Source organism: Fistularia commersonii, chromosome 28 (genome assembly GCF_037954325.1).
Source record: "Fistularia commersonii isolate RoL2024-O1a breed Wild chromosome 28, RoL_Fcom_v1.0, whole genome shotgun sequence".
NCBI lineage: Eukaryota > Metazoa > Chordata > Actinopteri > Syngnathiformes > Fistulariidae > Fistularia > Fistularia commersonii.
In genome coordinates, this window is record NC_141311.1 from 2129846 (window position 1) to 2150596 (window position 20751).

At 43.3% G+C, this 20751-nt stretch overlaps 1 protein-coding gene across 1 annotated transcript in view; it reads right to left on the reverse strand.

Moving 5' to 3' along the window:
• Window positions 1-600: 600 nt before the first annotated feature.
• coro7 (coronin 7) overlaps window positions 601-20751 on the reverse strand; it is a 138902-nt gene continuing 118751 nt past the window's right edge. The window contains exons 10-28 of the mRNA XM_086175778.1: window positions 17415-17469; window positions 17265-17322; window positions 16335-16480; window positions 16150-16248; window positions 15982-16080; window positions 14687-14849; window positions 14438-14613; window positions 11563-11671; window positions 11401-11487; window positions 11166-11308; window positions 9889-9993; window positions 9663-9748; window positions 8002-8143; window positions 7838-7927; window positions 7644-7760; window positions 7064-7199; window positions 4567-4658; window positions 3648-3734; window positions 601-2055 (exon numbers count right to left, since the gene is read on the reverse strand). Coding sequence (XP_086031904.1) covers window positions 2047-2055; window positions 3648-3734; window positions 4567-4658; window positions 7064-7199; window positions 7644-7760; window positions 7838-7927; window positions 8002-8143; window positions 9663-9748; window positions 9889-9993; window positions 11166-11308; window positions 11401-11487; window positions 11563-11671; window positions 14438-14613; window positions 14687-14849; window positions 15982-16080; window positions 16150-16248; window positions 16335-16480; window positions 17265-17322; window positions 17415-17469 — 1999 coding nt within the window. The 3' untranslated portion in view covers window positions 601-2046. The remainder of the gene's footprint in view (window positions 2056-3647; window positions 3735-4566; window positions 4659-7063; window positions 7200-7643; window positions 7761-7837; window positions 7928-8001; window positions 8144-9662; window positions 9749-9888; window positions 9994-11165; window positions 11309-11400; window positions 11488-11562; window positions 11672-14437; window positions 14614-14686; window positions 14850-15981; window positions 16081-16149; window positions 16249-16334; window positions 16481-17264; window positions 17323-17414; window positions 17470-20751) is intronic.

The window sequence follows — 20751 nt, forward strand, 5'->3', positions numbered from 1 at the left end:
AATATGCTTTTTTTTTGGCAGAAAAAAAATCAAACATTCAAACTTAAGTAGTCAGCTTAATCAGCCTGTCTCATGAATAATTAGTAGTGCACTACCTTGTACTGCTGTGCACAACCAACCTCAATCGCCCTGATCTCACTTTTATTTTGCACTTATTTAAAGCCTGTTACATGTTGTCTGTTTAGTTTTGTCAACCAAAGTAAATTCCTTGTAGTTGGTGAATAAAGCAATTATGATTCAGATTTTGATGATACATATTATTTCGGGTAAAACTACCACTGCATGCTGACTTTTTAAGGAATGAAAAATCCCTTCCAGACGAAATGCTTGAGCTGTTATGGATGTACCTGTTTCACTCACAACCCTTTAAAAATGTAGACTCATAAAAGAAACAGAAAAGCAGTTTTAAGTACAGTATCTTTATCTGTCCTGACTCAGATGCTCTTTTTGTTTTTAGCTGTATAGTCAAAAATGTCAACGAAATACCATACATCATGAGGTACAATACCAAGGGCCCTTGTATTTTTGACTAAAAAAATAAAATAAAGGAGAGTCATGATACTCACCATGATGTAATGCTGACATTCACAGACGCACAGGTTTAAACAGATACCAAAGGTGTTTATTGCAAGACAATATTTAAGAAAAGCAAAATCCCATCCACAAAGACATTAACTCAAAGACAGAAAATACAACCTAAGAAACCAAATACACATTAGAAAAGAGGAATTTTTTTTTTTGCACCCTGGAATGACAAGAGATTATCCCAATATTACAAATGTGAGGAGTCTGCAAGTCCATTAAAACATCATATTACAGTACAACTTGCTGTTTGTAAACAAATGCGGTCGATTCAAGACTGGATTTTTGATGATATTGTTGCCCTGATTTGAAGTTACACACACATTCGCAGCTATTATGGCTGCATTGGAAGTAATTAATACTGCAATGTTATTGTAGAACGCAAAACGTGATGACGTTAAATTAGTAGAGGTTACATAAGAAACCAATACATATCCTGCTTCCAGCTAACAAAAAGACATCTTCAGGTAAAAAGGCCCCTCGAAAAAAATGTAAAAGAAAACAAAGTGAATCAAAGTGTCTAACTTCCATTAGATTTAAACCCTAGTTAAACAAATTTGACGATATGGCAAAATAATAATAAAACATGACTGGCACAATACAGTAACTTACAGTTCAGCTCAAGTATTGCGTTTATTTCCTCTCAAGTGACAGAAAATGAAACGTGTGGCGATTGAAAAATTCCAGTTTGTGTTCAAATACGGTTACCCTGTTTGATCCTCCCTGTTTTTTGCATTTCTTGAACTTACACACTTGTCATAATGTGTGTTTCACCTGACGAAAACCGGAAGACCGTTCAAATCTTCCACCAGACGCCTGACCGGTTTTTGCTCGTCGGCGCGCAAACGTGACCGTCCGGGAGAACGAAACGACAACAAGCGCCGATCCACTTCGAGAGTGGACGGCTGCACGGAATACAACTTTGCACACGACAACACACCACCACCATGTATCCATATAGCAGACTGGCCGAAAACAGAAACTGCGAGCGCCTACGCCGCGACACCAGAGTTCATATTTAACCCATGGAAGATAGAAAGTGTGCTCGGATCATCATATCGATAGTAGAAACCCAAGTTGCATGAAGAATTATTGCTATGCCACCTGCAGTTTCTGATGCACCCATTCATTGAGGTTATCATCTATAAGGTTTATTTTCTAAACACTGACATTAGTTTATTGTCCTATTAAGTAAAAAGCTGTGGAATCGGGCTTTTTTTTCTGAAAACACTGAACTTGGATCAGATTTTGTCACATTCGAAATTCAGGCCCCCTGATGAGTTCATTTATTGTCACCCTCCCCCGTATAATACCCATGTGGACTTTCACATCGTGCAGCAATCTTTGTGTGCTGGAAGATTGTCGTGTGTTACTGCACAAACACACACACACACTCGGGCGTTGGTTGGTGTCGCCTCGCTGTTATTGGCACCTTTCGGGAGCGGGAGGACGGCGGTGCCTCCTCTAGTCATCCTGGATGACACAAAAATTAAGATTAATTAAAACAGGATTATAATTCGACAAGTTGGAAGCACAGAGGGAAAAAAAAAAAAAAGATGAATTAAACCTGCACTCTCTCTTGTGACCACAAGGGGGCGCTCATTTCCAAAAATACCTTTCAAAACCTACATTCAACATTATTCTAATATGAATTTTCAAGGCAAAGCGTTGTAAAACCCCCCCAAAAAATAATACAAATCATATAATTCACAAAAAAACAGATGTTAATTGTGAAATGAAAACAGCGGTTTGACATTGAAATATAAAAAAATACCAAATACTACATATGTAGCTTGAAACTGGAGGATGCCCCCAGTAGGAATCAGAATCAGAAACAGAAACTTTATTTGCCCCTGATGGGAAAATGTGGGGGGCAAATTGGGTAGCAGCATCACAATTGTGAACGTCAAAAATAAAAATATAAAAAAAAACAAAAAGGGGTAGCAGCATCAAAATTGTGAACATCAAAAATAAAAATTAAAAAAAACAAAAAGGGGTAGCAGCATCAAAATTGTGAACGTCAAAAATAAAAATAAAAAAAAAACAAAAAGGGGTAGCAGCATCAAAATTGTGAATGTCAAAAATAAAAATAAAAAAAACAAAAAGGGGTAGCAGCATCAAAATTGTGAACGTCAAAAATAAAAATTAAAAAAAAAACAAAAAGGGGTAGCAGCATCAAAATTGTGAACATCAAAAATAAAAATTTAAAAAAACAAAAAGGGGTAGCAGCATCAAAATTATGAACGTCAAAAATAAAAATAAAAAAAAAACAAAAAGGGGTAGCAGCATCAAAATTGTGAACGTCAAAAATAAGAATAAAAAAAAAACAAAAGGGGTAGCAGCATCAAAATTGTGAACGTCAAAAATAAAAATTAAAAAAAAACAAAAAGGGGAAGTATTATCAAAATTATGAACGGCAAAAATAAAAATAAAAAAAAAACAAAAAGGGGTAGCAGCATTAAAATTATGAACGTCAAAAATAGAAATAAAAACAAAATAAAAACAAAATGGGGTAGCAGCATTAAAATTGTGAACATCAAGAATAAAATAAAAAGAAAAGGTAGCAGCATCAAAATTGTGAACGTCAAAAATAAAAAAACAAAAAAAACAAAAAGGGGTAGCAGCATCAAAATTGTGAATATAAATAATAAAAGAAAAGAAAAAACAATTTATATATATATGTGTGTGTGTAAATAAATTACTGTACAACATTTAGCTCATTGGAGGTACAGTGGGTAGGTATATGTGTTTTAATTTACTTTCAGCTGTTAAGACTTTTAGCAAAGACAAAAACAAACAGCACCCAATTACATAGAAACGATACGGAATCACAAAATGTGTCATCTTTTAATGGTTTAAACCCACCACCTTTAAAAAAAAAAAAAAGTTTAAATTACCGCCATCGGGAATAGCAGGGGGTTGACGACCGCGGCAAAAATTAAAAAAAAAGCACGTTCGCAGTTTCACGTCACAATACGAGGACACGGTTTTTGTTAGAAATGTGAGCGAACTCAAAATGAACATCTAGAATGTGGATCGGTTACAACGCTAATCATCTCACTCACCCACTCATCTTCATCGACGCCTTCGAAGGACTCCTGCGGCAGAGGCTCGTCCATGTTCCCCAGCTTGGCCACCATGGCGCTCAGCAGCTGAGCGGCGACGCAAACACGTACCAAGAAGGTACATGGAAGGTACATGGAAGGTACATGGAAGGATCAGGGTCAGAAGGTTCAGAGCAGGATGTTCTTCCTGAGGAGACTGTTGTGGTTCGGTGAACTCCAGACCTTCTAAAGACCTTCTAAAGCTTTTCTGCGGAGGCTCTCGGTCATCTATTTATCTATCAATTCATATTTCATTGTATTTCTTATTCTTCCTCCTTTCTACTATTATCTATTACTGTTATGTTTTTTACTTGAAACTCTGGCACAACAATTTCCTTCGGGATAAATAAAGTTGTTCTCATCTCATCTAGGTCACGGTGAAACTTCACCAAATTTTCAAATGTTCACTCTGCGGTCTATTTACTCGTGGTTGTATTTTGATTTAAATTGTTTCTCTGTTTATATTTATACAGTGGGTTGTCGCTACTTTGCAGATTTTTATTAGAATTCGGTTCTCGCGTTTTTTTTTGCAGTATTTCATTTTTTTTTCATGATGAAGTAGCTATATTCTGCCCTCAGAAGAACCAAAAAAAAAAAAAAAAGTAAAATTAAACTAAAATCAATTTTATAAAAATAAATAAAACATCTCCTTTGCTGATGCGCATTCTTGGAGGAGACGTCTTCTCCGACACGACTTGTAACGACATCGATGGTTTAATATGCCGCTCATATTTATTGATACTGTCATTGCCCTGCTAAAAAAAAAGAATTCCCCCTATGGGGATCAATATAGTATATCTTATCTTAAATACACACACACACACACACACACACACACACACTCAGGCTCAACAAGGTTGTGTGAACAGTCGGTTCTTACCTCCTCCTTCTTCTGCTCATCGGTCTTCTCCTCCAGGTAGAAGGACGAAGGCATGTATTTCCTGACCGGAGCTTCTTTGGGGGCTTCGCTCACTGAGAAGAACATGCAAGAGTGTGTGGCCGTCAGGTGAAGATGCTCGGAGGTGCGGTTCACACGAAGGCCGTCTTCTTCTACCACCAGGAGGCGCCGCAGTCAATTATCTTCCTGTCTTTAGCTGGATCTACAAACCTGGTTTTCCTCTGGACACTCCAACTTCAGCGTCCATCGGCCCAGATCTTCACCACCCCTCCTCTGTCCACGTCCAAACCATCTCAGTCTTGGTTTTATCTCCAAAACATCTAACGCGCCATCCCTCCGATGGACTCGTTCCTGATCTTCTCCATCCTCCTCGACATCTCAGATTGGATGGCAACAAACCACCTGAAGCTCAACCTAGACAAGACTGATCTGCTCTTCCTCCTGGGGAAAGGTTGGTAAGGCCGACCACAACCGCGAGAAACCCGGGTGTGGTCCTCAACAACCGACTCATTCTTAGCGAACGTCGGACGTTCCTGCAGATTCCTCCTCTACAACATCAGGAAGATTCTCAGATTCCTAACGGAGGTAACGGTGCAGATTCTCCACCGGGTTCTAGTCATCTCTGGTCTGGACGACTGCAACTCCCTCCTTGCCTTGCAGGCCTCTGGAGCTTATCCAGAAAGCAGCAGCCCGCCTGGTGTTCAACCGTCCCAAGTTCTCCCACACAACTCCCCTTCTTACGTCCCTACATCGGCTCCCGGTAGCCGCCCGCATCAAGTTCAAGTCCCCGGTGGTCGCCTACCAGGTGCTGAACAGGACAGTCCCGTCCTGGTCAAGCTACATGTCCCTAACCGTCCCATCCGATCCGCCACCTTTGGGCGACCGACCACCCCGTCCCTCGGAGCCCCCGGCCGCCGATCGAACCGATCTCGGCTCCTTGGTGGTGAAACGAACTCCCGAAAAAGGCGTCCCTGCCCATCTTTCGCCGTGAGCAGAAAACATACCTCCTCCCCAAGCACTACCCGACTAAGCCTCCAACTCCCCCGGAAAAAACAAAAACAAAAAATAAACATGAAATGAACGTATTTATGGACCGTAATTTCCGGACGGTAAGCCGCGACTTTTTTCACTTAAACAAAAGTGTGGCAAGTATATGGATTTTTTTGGGGGGGGCTAATGAGCTTCACGCCGTTAAAACATTTACCCTCGTCACATTGGACCGATGAAATGACCGAGTCTGTTCAACTCCGACACCGAAGAAGACGACTTTTTCGGTTTTAGTGCGCAGGAGGAGCCCAAGATAGCGATCGGCTAGACCAGGGGTCGGCAACCCGCGGTTCCTCTTTCATCTTTACACTGCGGCTCCGAGTGGCTTGGGAAAATATATGGTAAATATTTCATTGAAGTGTATTTCATTTGTGTTAATTCCTTTTTTTAACTTCTAGTTCTAAGTTGGAAGATTTATTGTGATCTTGAAATACTAAATAAAATTATATTTATTATTTTTCGCCGCTCAAAATAACGTCACACTGGCGGAAGCCGGTATACCCGCCGGCCGGTAAAGTCCCGATTTGCAGATGCTGTGCGCAGAAGTTCAGGAGCAGAAGTCCCATAAACCAGGTAAAATAAATATTTATGAAGATAATTTGCAAATATTTATTTATTATTGTTTACTGACACAGTGATTTTTTCCTGATTTATTTTTAAAATTCAGGTCAAGGCTCCGCTACACGCTCTGAAAGGCCAAAGCTCAAAATGAGTTCATTACATAAATAAAATTTAATTTTCTCTGTTATACTTTGTGAATTTCAGAAGCGACACACTACACACTTGTTTATACAAAGTGTAAAGGTAATAAAAAGCGATATATACAGTGGTACCTTTATTTTAGACGTCAAAAAGTGATTGCGGCTCCCAGAGTTTTCTTTTCCGAGGAAACCGGGTCCAGATGGCTCTTTGGGCGTTAAAGGTTGCCGACCCCTGAGCTAGCCGGTGCGGCTTATATTGAGGTGCGCCTAATAGTCCGGAAATTACGGTATATGGTTCTGAGATGGTCACTTCTGACTTCCATCTACTGCTACTTCGAATCTTCGGCGACTGAATTACACTTTTTGTAAGTCGCTTTGCATAAAAGCGTCTGCCAAATGACTGTAATGTAATGTAATGTAACGTCCTCGCAAAGAACCTCCATATCTTCATCTCTGCCTCCCATCTTCTCCTTCCTTGTCCTCCACACGTTCCTCCACCTGTTCCAACCTGCTCGGACGCATCTCTCCACCCATTCCATTCCTCTGGACTGTTGACCCTCTGTACTTCGACTCCTCCACCTTCTTCACCTCCACGCTAACCTCCAGCCCTCTCCTTTCCAGAGCACACCTCCGCCTCTCTAGACGTTCCTCCACCCACAAACCACGATATCGTTCGTGAACATGACGATCCGGTTGGACAAAGTCCCGGCATGGATGTGTGGTGCCTTCACCTGGCGTCATGTCCCTGGGCTTCAGGCTGATCTTCCTGGGCTGGGCGTCGGAGCCGGAGAGCCAGGCAGAGGCGCTCAGCGCCGGCTCCCAGGTCACCGCCGTGTCCGGGTACACGTCGTCCTGGAAAAACTCTTTCTGGACGCGAAAAAAAAAAGCAAAGGTGGATCAGTTTAGCTCCTGCTCTATTTATAAATACGCACACTTGTATGCTTGTGTGTGTTGTTGTTGTTGTAAAGCGAACGTAGTAGAGGACATCATGAGAACGTTAAAGGGGGAAGTGTGGGCGTGGTTTGTATTCAAAACCCGCGCCTTATAATCAGGTGCGCCTTATGTGTGAGTTAAATACAGTAATGGCACACATAACTGAGACTGCGCCTTTTAGTACGGTGCGCCTTATGGTCGTGAAAATACGATATTTACATTCATTCATCCATCTGCCACGAGCCCTGTCATTGGGCGAGAACCTTTCATTCAACCGTTCACCCTGTCATTAACACACCTGGATAAATTAGGGTCTCCGATGGACCTCATGCATGTGGAGAACATGGAGGCTCCACCCAGGTCATTTCTACGTCTCACCTTGACCCGCGGCACTTTGAAAACCACCGGCTCGATGGTGGTCTTGGTGAGCATGAGGCCCACGGCGATCTCCACGTCGCGCACGTCGCACTCCGTCTTGGGCAGGAAGGCCAGACCCTGCAGGGACGACAACGGCGGAGGAGTTGCGGGTCTGGACGCGCTGAAGGAGTTGGCCGAGAGGACGGACCCGGTACCTTGTGAGGCTCCGGAGAATGAAAACTGCTGCATTCCAGGAAGTACGGCGCTCCGGCGAGGATCTCGTAGATGTGCACTCGCGTGTCACCCTGGAAGCGCATAAATCCACGTCACCGCTCTTTATGTCTCCCGCCGTCTTCGACGTGGCCGCCGAAGGTCTTACCTTCCCGGTGAGGAAGACCACGCCGGTGTCCGGGTCGTAGAAGGGGATGAGGGTGGAGGGGGAGATGTCCACCGTCACGCTGGCCACCGCTCCGGACGCCAGGGCGTCGGCCGAGTACAGGAAGAGGACACGGTCACTGCGGCTGATAAGTTAAGATAAGATAAGATAAGATACATTTTACCCCTTCAGGGGTCACCACAGCAAATCCACCTTCTCCATCTCTGTATCCTCCTCTCTCACACCAACTACCTTCATATTCTCTCTCACAACGTCAATCAATCTTCTCTTTGGTCTTCCACTAGACCTCTAATTCCAGCATCCGTCCACCGATATATTCACTATCCCTCCTCTGTCCATGACCCAACCATCTCAGACCTTCTCTCCAAAACATCTAACATGTGCCGTTCCTCTGATGGACTCATTCCTTATCCTCTCCATCCTGGTCACTTCCAAACCAAACCTCAACATCTTCAGCTCTGCCTCCTGTCTTTTGGTCATTGTCACTGTTTGCAGAGCATACATGTCTCGCCTCCACCTTACCTTTCCTTCTGGCTGAGTCTTCTATCTCTTCGCACCCCTGATACTCTTCTCCACCCATACCAACCTGCTTGAACCTGTTTTTTCACCTCTTTTCCACACTCCACTATGCTCTGGACCAGGAGTGCCCAATACGTCGATCGCGATCTACCGGTCAATTGCAAAGATAGTGTGGGTAGATCGCATAGCTTTAAAAAGTAGAAGTCAGCCTCTTATCCTCTCTATGACATTTGTCACTTGACTGGCAGTCGGTCTGTCCAATCGGACCTTTTCTGACACAGGCGTCAATGCGCATGTGCACATAACGGCGCATTCTAGCAAGCTAGCGAGTTAGCCTCCAATTTATGCCTTCTAAACTTATGGGTATAAAAATGAGAGGGGAAGCTGGACCAAGTAAAAAGACTATAACGTATCGCATCCGTACGGAATGGGAGGCAGACTCTTTTTTTTTTACTATGTCATTTTCAAAGTGCGTTCATAAAACGCATAAAAACTACAGCGCTGAATTCCCTCCGAAAAGTGAGCTGAGAAGGAGAAAGGTAAAGGAACTAAAATCTCAGCGGTCATTTTTCCTCCCAGGTAACTTCAACTATGCTGCTGACTCCATTCAAGTCATCAGAATAAGGTATTTACCAAAAAAGTACTCAGTTGTAGTGAGCCATAAGGGTACATGCAATTATGCAAGATCCACAAACATTTATTGTGTTAAGTGTACTCAGTATTCAGCATTTTTAGTAGAAGTAGATCCTTTTAACATGGTTATTTGAAAAGTAACTCACAAGGCGAAAAAGCGTGGGCACCCCTGCTCTGGACTGTCGACCCCAAATACCCGAAATTCTTGATCTCCACTCCCTGTATCCTCACCGTTCCACCCAGATTCTTCTCATTCACACTCAAATATTCTGTCTTGCTTCAGTCCTCTTCTTTCCAATGCATACCTGCACCTCTCTAGATTTCCCTCAACCTGTTCTCTGCTCTTACTACACATCACAATGTCATCTGCAAACATCATGATCCATGGAGCCTCAACCGTCAGCACTGCATCGCACAAAAGGAGTTTCTACATTCAGTATTGCTTAAAATGCCCAAGTCTGCCTTAGAACCGCGTTTTCTGCCATAAGTACCTGTCGAATCCCGACACCAGCAGGGATTTGCCGTCGTTCACCCAGACCACTCGGGCTCCTCGGGGCCCCCCGGGTCCCGGACCCTCCTGAGGAGACACGGCAACGACCGAAGGGGCCGGTTCAATCCGACCGCCGTGGCGGTTCCGGGACGGATCGAACGACCGGCGGCCCCTCTCTTCTGGAGGTTCGGAAAATCATTTCGAATAACCGCCGTCATTCCTCTGACCTGCACGGGCCGGGCGGACCCGCGAGGGTCGTAGATTCGGACTTTCCCGTCTTTGCAAACCGTGGCCAGGAATCTGCCGTCGGGGCTCCAGGCCATGCAGAACACCTGGACGTGAAGAAGAAGAAAAGGGTGAAGTCAGAATGGAGAAAAAGCGATGAAAATATGGCGAGGATCCATTCGTTGGAGGAACCCGGAGGATCCTCACGCAGAATCCGCTCAGAAAAGCCAACCGGGGATCTTCTCGCTGCGAGGAGGAAGTTTTGTTTGTTTGTTTGTTTAGAAGTTTATCAGGACAGTGTACAAATACATTAAGCACAGAGGCAGAGATGTTTGTACCAGATTGTAGCTCATAGCTAATTTCCATCTGTAGTCCTGGACAATACAAATATAAATAGACAATATGTATAAAATATACAGATAGGCAATAAAATAACTATACAATATATAAACAGGCAATAAAATATGTATTTTGCAAGTTGAAAGTGCTATTGTTGTGATATTGTTACTTTGGTCATCTGGGGGCCATCAGATGTGACCCAGAAGGGAAAAATACCCGTCTGGTATTGTTACCAGACGGGTCGCCGGCAAACCATAACAACCTATCTTTAACTTAAAAACAAAGAAAAATGTGCAATATCTCATTTCTGTGCAATATTCAGAAACTGTGCAATATTTCATCTCATCTCATAACAGCTACACTACAACGTTCCCTTCTATCATACTATTGTGCACTCCTTACCTCACTTGTTACTAAGACACTTATAGTTTTATCACTTGTTTACTAAGACACTTTATAGTTTCACTGAGACACTTTATAGTTTATAGTTTATTTTTATTTCTAATTCTGCCTTTCTTTTATTATTTATTACTGTTATATTTTCTGTAACTCTGGCACTGCAATTTCCTTCGGGATTAATAAAGTTGTTCTTATTCTTATTCTTATTCTTAGCGTTAGCATGTTTGGTGCTCCAGAATCCAATTTTTAACGTCCCGTGTAAAGGTGTGAAAATCAGTCATGTAATCAAGTCAAGTCAACCCATCGTAGCGACGGCCGAAGGCCTGGAAAAAATCTGGACAACAAAAAAACGCTCCCAAAAGAAAAGACGATTTATTCAACATACAACACATAACACTTATTGTCGCGCGCGTGGCGTTTTAAGCAAAAAGTAGGCTGAAAAAATTTCTGTGAACAAATACGTCATTGCGGCTTTTTTTTTGTTTGTGATTGTGGCGCCACTGGGAAGCGAGGAGATGTTATAAAAAAAAGGCCTCCAAACCTGGTCCTCGTGTCCGGTCAGGACTTTGACCTCCTCCCCGCTCTCCAGGTTCCACAGCTTGACCTTGAGGTCATAGGACGAGGACACCAGGACGTCGGCGGCGAGCGGGTGGAACTTGATGGAGTAGATCTTCTCCATGTGTCCTGCGAGGGTTGGAGGCGCCGGTCAGTCGGCGGGAGGGAGGAACCACCTGAACGGTTTTTGGTTTTTATTTCCGGGAACGGTTCGGTCCTACCGGCCAGGACCAGGTCCGGATCGGTCACGGTCTCGCTCAGCCCCCCTTCCGGGACGCGCCACAGTCGGATCTTTGCATCGTCGCCGGCTGGACGAGTCGGACGGACACATATTATCACCCTCCTGACGTTCAACACACACACACACACACACATTCACGTACCCACGGCCAGACGGCGGCGGTCGAACGGGTCCCAGCAAAGGTCGGCCACGTTGACGGAGTTTTGGATGGTGGGCGGCGCCGTGTCCGGGAGCCTGCCCGGCTGGGAGCGCTGCGGATGCAAATAATATTTTTTATTTTTATTAAAAATGATTGTTTTTGTGATTCCGTATTATTTTTACGCTGTTTGCGTTTGTCTCCGCACGGAGGCGCTAAAGACTGACATGACGATTAACTCATCCGGACGTCCCGTAGTTTCAAGCTGCAAATGTACTTTTGCTAATTTTTATATTTGAATCCAAACATGTTTTCATTGAGTTGTTATTGCCGGTGTTTTTTTTTTTTCTTTTCGGGAAATATATCAAGATAAGATAAGATAATTTATCAATTCCCATTGTTACAGCAGCGTAACAGTTATAGTGTCAATAACTATGAATATAAGTATGAATAGAGAGACAATTAGAAAATTGCAAAATACATCCACAAATAAACAGAAAGCAGATAAGAGCGGATGAGAATGGACAACAGAATGTAAAAAAATTTAGTTTTAAAACTAAGATATGACTATGACCTCATGGGGGCATCCTATAGTTTCAAGCTGTAAATGTACTTTTCCTACTTTTTATATTTTAATCACAGCATGTTTTCATTTAGCTGTCATTGTCAGTGTTTTTTTTTTTTTCTTGTGAAATATATCAAAATAATATACTTTATTGATCCCCATAGGGGAAATGCTTTTATCGCAGCAATGAAATCAATAAATATGAGTATAAATATAAATAAAAGAGACAATTAAAAGTTAGCAAAAGACATCCACAAATATAGACAGCAGAATTAATAACAACAACGACAAGGGTAAAAAATTAGCAAGGGTGAGAATAGACAAGCAAAATGACAATAACAAGGATAAGAACAGAAATAGAGTGACAATAACAATGACAGAAATAAGCAGGATTCTTATTTATATTATGACTTTGGGTTTCCACTAGAAATTGAGAAAAACACACACATCCGTTGCCCAGTTCGGGATCAGAAGGATCAACTAAATAAAGGGCTGAAAGAATGCTCAGAAAGTAAAGAAAATGTCTTTTTTCATGATGTTTCAAGCAGAGAATCCGCTCCTCTTCAGATGTTTACCAAAATATAAACATGCAAAACATAATATAAACATATTAGACATATTAGACGCTAGACAAGATGTTTTCATCGCACTCATTCGCACGTGTCATGCCCGAACTCCGATTATTAAACTTTTTTTATTTTTTTTATCCTTGTTGGTGTTGCTCCACTCGCTTCGTGTTCATTTTTGTCATTGTTTTTATCGTCGTTTCTGTTGTTGTTGTTGTTGTTATTGTTTTGGTTGTGTAATATTTATCCATCTCCTCAATTCTCAGCAAGCCTGCAAACCCCTCGTCACCAAGCAAACCCTCCCACTGAGTGGAATTAATGCCGCTCATGTTATATTTATTACATAAATGCAGAGCAAATATGAACCAATAATTTGCAAGTAATTTATATATATAATTTTCCTTTTTTTTTAAACTAGAATTTTTTTTTTAAATTTTATTCTTCACATGTTCACAACTTTGATTCAGCTAACCCAAATAAAGTTTTTCAGATTTTAACTTGTCTTTTCTTATCCTTGTTGTTGTTGTTCACTCTGCTGTCTATATATGAGTGGATGCCTTTTGCTATCTTTTAATTGTCTCTTTTATTTATACTCATATTTATTGATACTGTAATTGTTGTGACAAAAGAATTTCCCCCCTATGAGGATCAATAAAGTATATCTTATCTTATAAACATATTTTGGTAAGCATCTGAATAAGACCAAAAATTTGCACAAGTAATATACATTTATATATATATATGTATAATACTTGTAAAAAAATAAATTATATATATATATATATATATATATATAATTTATTTTTTTATTTTAATTTATTATTTTTTATTATTATTTTTATTTATTATTATTATTATTATTATTATTATTATTATTATTATTATTATTATTATTATTATTATTATGTATTATTATTTATTATTATTATTATTATTATTATTATTATTATTAGGTATTATTATTTATTATTATGTATTTATTTATTTTTATATTTATATTATATTTTTATATATTTATATATTATATTATTTATATATATAATATATATATTATTATTTATTATTATTATTTATTATTATTTATTTTATTATTATTATTATACTATTATTTTTATTTATATTATTATTATTATTTATTATTTTATTTTAATAAAAAAAACAACAACTTTGATGCGGCTACCCCAAATAAAGTTTTTCAGATTCTAATTTGCCTATTCTTACCCTTGTTGAAATTCCTTTGTCACTCCAGCACAACAATTATAATGTCAAATGATAAAAAAGTAAAATAAATAGGAATATAAATATAAATAGAGAGACGGATAATAGAAGATTGCAAGATATTTATCCGTGAATAAATAGACAGCAGCAACAACGACAGCAACAAGAGTGGATGTTTGCTTGAAACATCATGCCATAATAAATTTTCTTTGCACTATGTAAAATAAATTATATATTTTTGGAGCAATCTTGGTGTGTGGATCTTTTAAAACCTTTATTTTTCCACTAGAAATTCCCATGAATATGAATCTAGCTGTTTTTTTTTTTTTTTTTTAGGAGATGAGGTTGTTATGCGCCCCCTTCTGGCCAAATGAGAAAATGCAGATTTACGGAATAGTCCTACTTTTTCCCAAATTTTCAGATTATCATCCAATTTAAGTTCATCGATCTTGACTCTTGTGTCGCCCGGGAACGACCCGGTTTGATCCGAGAAGAAACCGCAAGTTCCCCCTCCGTCTCGTCCGCAGGGTACCTGAAAGACGCCGATCTGCCCTCCGGATATGGCGAGCGGCACCGCCACGTATTCCCGGTTGGCGCAGAAGCCGTCGCACTCGCCCGGCGTGGTGAGATTGAGACCCCGCAGGTTGGTGATGTGCGCGTCCCGGTGCATCACGGCGCCCTGGATGTGCCGGAACTTGGAGGTCGGACCTTGGAGGTCGGAGAGGAGAACGAGTCAGCGGAGACGCCGGGATACGAGACGAAACAGAGCGAGAGTCGGTACCCAGAAGGTTCTGGATGGCTTTGGTGCTCTGGCTGGGGCTCGGGGACGGGAGGAAGCCCGAGGAGAGGCCGGACGAGGGGGAGCGGGACGGGGCGGCGCTGCTGCCGGGGCTGCTCAGAGGGCTCAGAGGGCTGCTGGACGTGGAGCATCCGCGGGCGGCGTCCTGCGGAGAAGAAGCGGGTGGAGGTCACACATTGATGACCTCCAGGTCAGGGGTCGGCGACCTTTGCCGCTCAAAGAGCCATTTGCAACCCTTTTGACATTTAAAATGAATTAACACGGCATATTTTAATGTTATTTTATTCGATCGACGAATCACTGCAGAGAAAACGTCTGGAACAGCGGGAGCCATGCGACCCTTTTGAGGTTGAAAATGAATGAACACGGCATATTTTAATGTTATTTTATTCCATCAATGAACCACTGCAGAGAAAACGCAATGATATTTCCGCATGCAACATAACATTTCGCCTGCAAAAAAGACATTGAGTGGAAGGTTACTTTTAGGCAAACTACTCAATGTCTATTTGGGTCCTTCTTGTACACTGCTCAAAAAAATAAAGGGGACACTTAAAAAACACATCCTAGATCTAAATGAATGAAATATTCTTATGAAATACTTTGCTCTTTACACAGTTGAATGTGCCGACAACAAAATCACACAAAAATGATCAATGGAAATCAATTGTATCAACCCATGGAGGTCTGGATGAGGAATCACACTCCAAATTAAAGTGTAAAAACAAACTCCAGGCTGATCCAACTTTGATGTAATGTCCTTAAAACAAGTCAAAATGAATCTGTGTTGCTTCCTGAGTGGACACTATGATTTCACACAAGTGGGATTGACTTGGAGTTACATTGTGTTGTTCAAGTGTTCCCTTTATTTTTTTGAGCAGTATATTTATTAAAAAAAAAAAAACAAAACAAAAAACTTAAAATAATCCAACGGCAGTAAATTAAAATGGCGTCCTCTCCGTGCGAGCCGTCATCCTTTTCCTGGCGCTTGCAGTCGCTTATTAAGAGCGACAAAAATATTTTCACGGGTTTTATTTAGATGTAAAAAAATTGGCACCTTCTTCAAATTTAAAGTTAAATTTTTAAAAATGAACAAATTAAAATAAAAAATACATTTGAATAAAAAAAAAAAAAAAAAAAAAAAAAAAATTAAATAAATTAAAATAATAAAAACAGCTGGATAAGTGTTTATAAATACATCTACGGAACATACTCGACGCTGTGTAATTATTTTTGAAAAGCCACATGGAAGTGGAAAGAGGTTTTGGCCGGCTCACCTCCTTGCCGTCGCCCCTGGCGGCCTCCTTGGCGGCGTCCTTGGCGGGCGGCGCCTTGGATCTGGGCCGCTTGTCCGGGTGAAGGCTGACTTTCTCCACCTGAGGACAAACACAGCTGCACGACTGGGAGGAACATCTGCGCTGATACCAGCCGGCGTCCTACGTTACCTGCCGGTTTCCTCCCCGCCACCACTCTTCGGCGGACAGAGCCGGCGCGGCACCCGCCGTTTCCGGGTAAAGGTCGGCGTGGAACTCGTGGCCCGAATTCTGACGGGGAGAGCGACACGTGAACGCACGAAGGCGAACGCGCAAACGCGCAAACGCAACTTTGCTTTTCCCGCAGAGCGTCACACCTTCCGGGGGACTCGATAGCTGATCGGCACGACGCTGGCGTCCGTCAGCTGCAGCAGACGCATCACCTCGCAGGACATCACGTCCAGCGCCAGCTTGGGCACCATGGCGACGCCGCGCGTGGAGAAATCCGTCAGGCAGTGGCTCACTGCGCGAGCAAAAACAGGTAAACAGCGACGACGGGAAAGACGGCGGGGGAAGAAGGAGATCCGTTCAGGCCACGGTCATCTCCCGCCTGGACTACTGCGATTCCCTCCTAGCTGGACGACCTGCTTGTGCAATAAAACCGCTGCAGATGGTGCAGAATGCTGCAGCACGGTTGGTATTCACTCAACCCAAAAGGGCTCATGTTACACCTCTGTTCATCCAGTAGCTGCCAGGATCAAGCACAAGGTTCTGACCCTGGCCTTCAAAACCACCTCAGGAACAGGTCCAGCATATTTGACCGAAATGATAAGACCTTATGTTCCCGGCAGAGAGCTGCGTTCCTCTAATTCAAACCTACTAGCAGTACCTTTTGCTCGCTCTAAGCGATCTCAGGCAAAACTGTTCTCAGTTCTACTACCTCAGTGGTGGAACAAACTTCCGGAAGCAACAAGACTAGCATCATCTCTCTCAACCTTCAAGAAACAGGTAAAAACGTTTCTCTTTCAGGACTTTTTACTGCACTGATGCCCCAGATCAGGTTGGCAGCAAGTTAGGCTATGCAGTGTGTGTGTGTGTGTGTGTGTGTACGTCTTTGTAAAAAAAAAAACAAAAAAAACTCACTAACCCAAGCTTACTGTTCTGTATATTTCCTGTGCGTCTTGTATTTGCAAGTGTATTTGTAGTCCCTATGTCCTCTATTGTAAGTCGCTTTGGATAAAAGCGTCTGCCAAATGCAATGCAATGTAATGTAATGTAATATCCGGAAAAAGACGTCCGCCGCCCACCTTGAGAAAGGAACGGCTCCGACGTCGTCACCTCGAAGCAGTCGACCACCGAGTCACCCTGGCGATGAAACGGCGGGAGTTCACGGTGATCAGCGTCGGGAAAAGACAACCAGTTGGACCTTTTCAAGGACGAGAGAAGGTTGGTCTTACCATGCCGGCGAGGACGAGCAGGCCGGTGTCGTCGTCCATCAGAGGAATCAAGGACCTGGAGGAAAAGAGGACCGGAGGAACATCTTCAGCACGAGATTTGTGGAGCTACTCGCCGCTAGATGGCGGCAAACACCAACTTCAGGGCAACGTGGACTTTCGGATCAGGGAGGTGAGGCGCCGACTCGGCCAAGACCCATTTTGACTCATCTATGTCAGCTAATGAGAGATGCAATATTCCATCTATTTTTTGTACGTGGCGACATTTTAAATGTTGCCAAACAGCTAAACACAGACGGCTCTTCAGCAAGACCTTCGCCAGGTTCTAAACAAAAATCTTCATCGAGGTCCGATTCGAAATATTTAATTGAAGTGTATTTCATTTGTGTTCATTCCTTTTTTTTTACTTTTATTTCTAAGTTGGAAGATTATTGTGATCTTGAAATATTACATGAAATTATATTTATTATTTTTCGCCGCTCAAAATAACGTCACCCTCGCGGAAGCCGGTATACCCGCCGGCCGGTAAAGTCCCGATTTGCAGATGCTGTGCGAAGAAGTTCAGGAGCAGAAGTCCCATAAACCAGGTAAAATATATATTTATGAAGATATTTTGCAAATATTTATTTTTTATTGTTTACTGACACTGTGATTTTTTTCCCAATTTATTTTTAAAATTCAGGTCAAGGCTCCGCTACACGCTCTGAAAGCCCAAAACTCAAAATGAGTTTATTACATAAATAAAATTTATTTTTTTCCGTAATACTTTGTGAATTTCAGAGGCGACACACTTTACACTTGTTTATACAAAGTGTAAAGGTAATAAAAAGCAATTTATACAGTGGTGCCTTTATTTTAGACGTCAAAAAAGCAATTGCGGCTCCCAGTGTTTTCTTTTCCGAGAAAACCGGGTCCAAATGGCTCTTTGGGCGTTACGGGTTGCCGAGCCCTGATCTACACCGCTTATCGTGGGATGAAGACAATCCCGGCAGTCATTGGGCGAGATCGATCAATCACGGAGCTACAAATAAAGGCGTACAGCTGTTCGCTCTCATCATCGCCCAACGCAACGCCAAAGAGCACCGGAAGAACCGGCAGCCGGTTCCGTAAAAATGCAATTTCACAATCGAGGAGACGTCGGACAGTTGGGTTGAAAACCGATCGAACGGAAACTCCAAGCCCCGTGAGAGGAAAGTAACACCGACCTCCAAGACTAGGTAATCCGAGTAAACAAGGAGTTAAGAATTCCAAAATACCGACTTCTATGAACGAACGGGAGACCTGGACGGTCGTGCCGCGTTCGCCTCGGCCCTTGTCACTTTTTTGGCAGCGTTCAGGAGTCACGCTCGCTGCGGTGACTTAATGCCATTAATGAGTCACGCCGATTTTAAACCGGCTTTCAAAGCGGGGGACCGTCGGGAGGAGATATTAGTGTGGACATGCAGGAAATGCCAGCCGTGATGCTGATTAGTGTCCATGCTGGCTTGTCGTCGGGCGGCTTCTTTCTCCTCCACCCGCCGCTTGGTTTTGTTAATCCTCCACCTCCACCCACCGCAAGTATTCCCCCGGTTTGTCCTCCATTTAGCGCCGCGGAGCCGCTCGGTTCCCGACACTCCTCCTCTGGCCGGCCCGCCGCCATCCATCCATCCATCCATCCATCCATCCATCCATCCATCCCTCTATTCATCCATCCGTCCGTCCGTCCGTCCGTCCGTCCGTCCGTCCGTCCGTCCGTCCCTCCCTCCCTCCCTCCCTCCCTCCCTCCGTCCGTCCGTCCGTCCGTCCGTCCGTCCGTCCGTCCGTCCATCCATCCATCCATCCATCCATCCGTCCATCCGTCCATCCGTCCATCCATCCGTCCATCCGTCCATCCATCCCTCCCTCCCTCCATCCATCGATCCATCCATCCATCGATCCATCCATCCATCGATCCATCCCTCTATCCATCCATCCATCCATCCATCCGTCCATCCGTCCCTCCCTCCCTCCCTCCGTCCGTCCGTCCGTCCGTCCATCCATCGATCCATCCCTCTATCCATCCATCCGTCCGTCCGTCTGTCCGTCCCTCCCTCCCTCCGTCCGTCCATCCATCCATCCATCCATCCATCCGTCCATCCATCCCTCTATTCATCCCTCCCTCCCTCCATCCATCCATCCATCGATCCATCCCTCTATCCATCCATCCGTCCGTCCGTCCCTCCCTCTGTCCGTCCATCCGTCCGTCCGTCCGTCCATCCATCCATCCATCCGTCCATCCATCCATCCATCCATCCATCCATCCATCCATCCGTCCATCCATCCATTCATCCCTCTATTCATCCATCCATCCATCCATCCATCCATCTGTCCATCCATCCATTCATCCCTCTATTCATCCATCCATCCATCCATCCATCCATCCATCCATCCATCCATCCATCCATCTCCGGCCCGCGAGGGGCCGCCACGCTTCGTTAGCGCCGATGAGCGTTCCCACGTCCGAGTGCGACCGCAGGGAGTCCACGAACACCTCCGTTCCCACACCCCTTTCCTCCCGTTCGACAAAACTACCTCTCGCTCACGTTCCGCCTCTCATCCAATTATTCCTCTTTTTCTTATCTCCCGCTTTCTCACAGTTAAAGGCGCAAAAAGTCAAACAGGCTCGGAACGGAGGTGCAGCTTTATCACTGATAGCGGCATCTGTTTACTGTCGTTTCCACGCTCCGCCTCGCCGCCGGGCGATTCTCCCACAACGAAAGGGGGCGGCGGACACGCATCCGTGCACGCGTTTACGTCCACATGTGCACAGGCGCTTTTATTATTAGCGCGTTTATGCACGGGCGGGTTCGGGTGCAGGAGGGGGTTTGTTGTGCTGATCTGAATCTCGTGGGCTGATTGTGAATGAAAAAAAAATAAGAAAAAAAAGGATTACAGGCCTGATTTATGCTCTAAGAGCCGGGGGTTCGACGTGCACAAACACGCTAATCCTGCGTCGGAGTCTAAACCCTGCTCAGGTTCAGCGGTTACGTGACCAAAATACATTTAAGATACGATAAACTTTATCGATTCTTTTATCACGGCAGCGTAACAGTTATAAGTGTCAATAAATATGAATAGAACACAATTAGAAAAAAACCAAGACAAAATAGCAAAAGAAAAAAAAAAAAAAAAAAATATAGAGCATCGAGGATAAGAATGGAAAAAAAAACTGACCGCAAACATACTAAATAGTATTTTTTAAGGAATTAACTTAAAAAAAGCCAATCTGTATTACATCAGTAGCCAAAGGGAGGATATTTGGTGGCTGTGAAACACACTCAGGGCAAAAGCGGCCGCCTTGTTCGCAAAAACAAAGAAAACC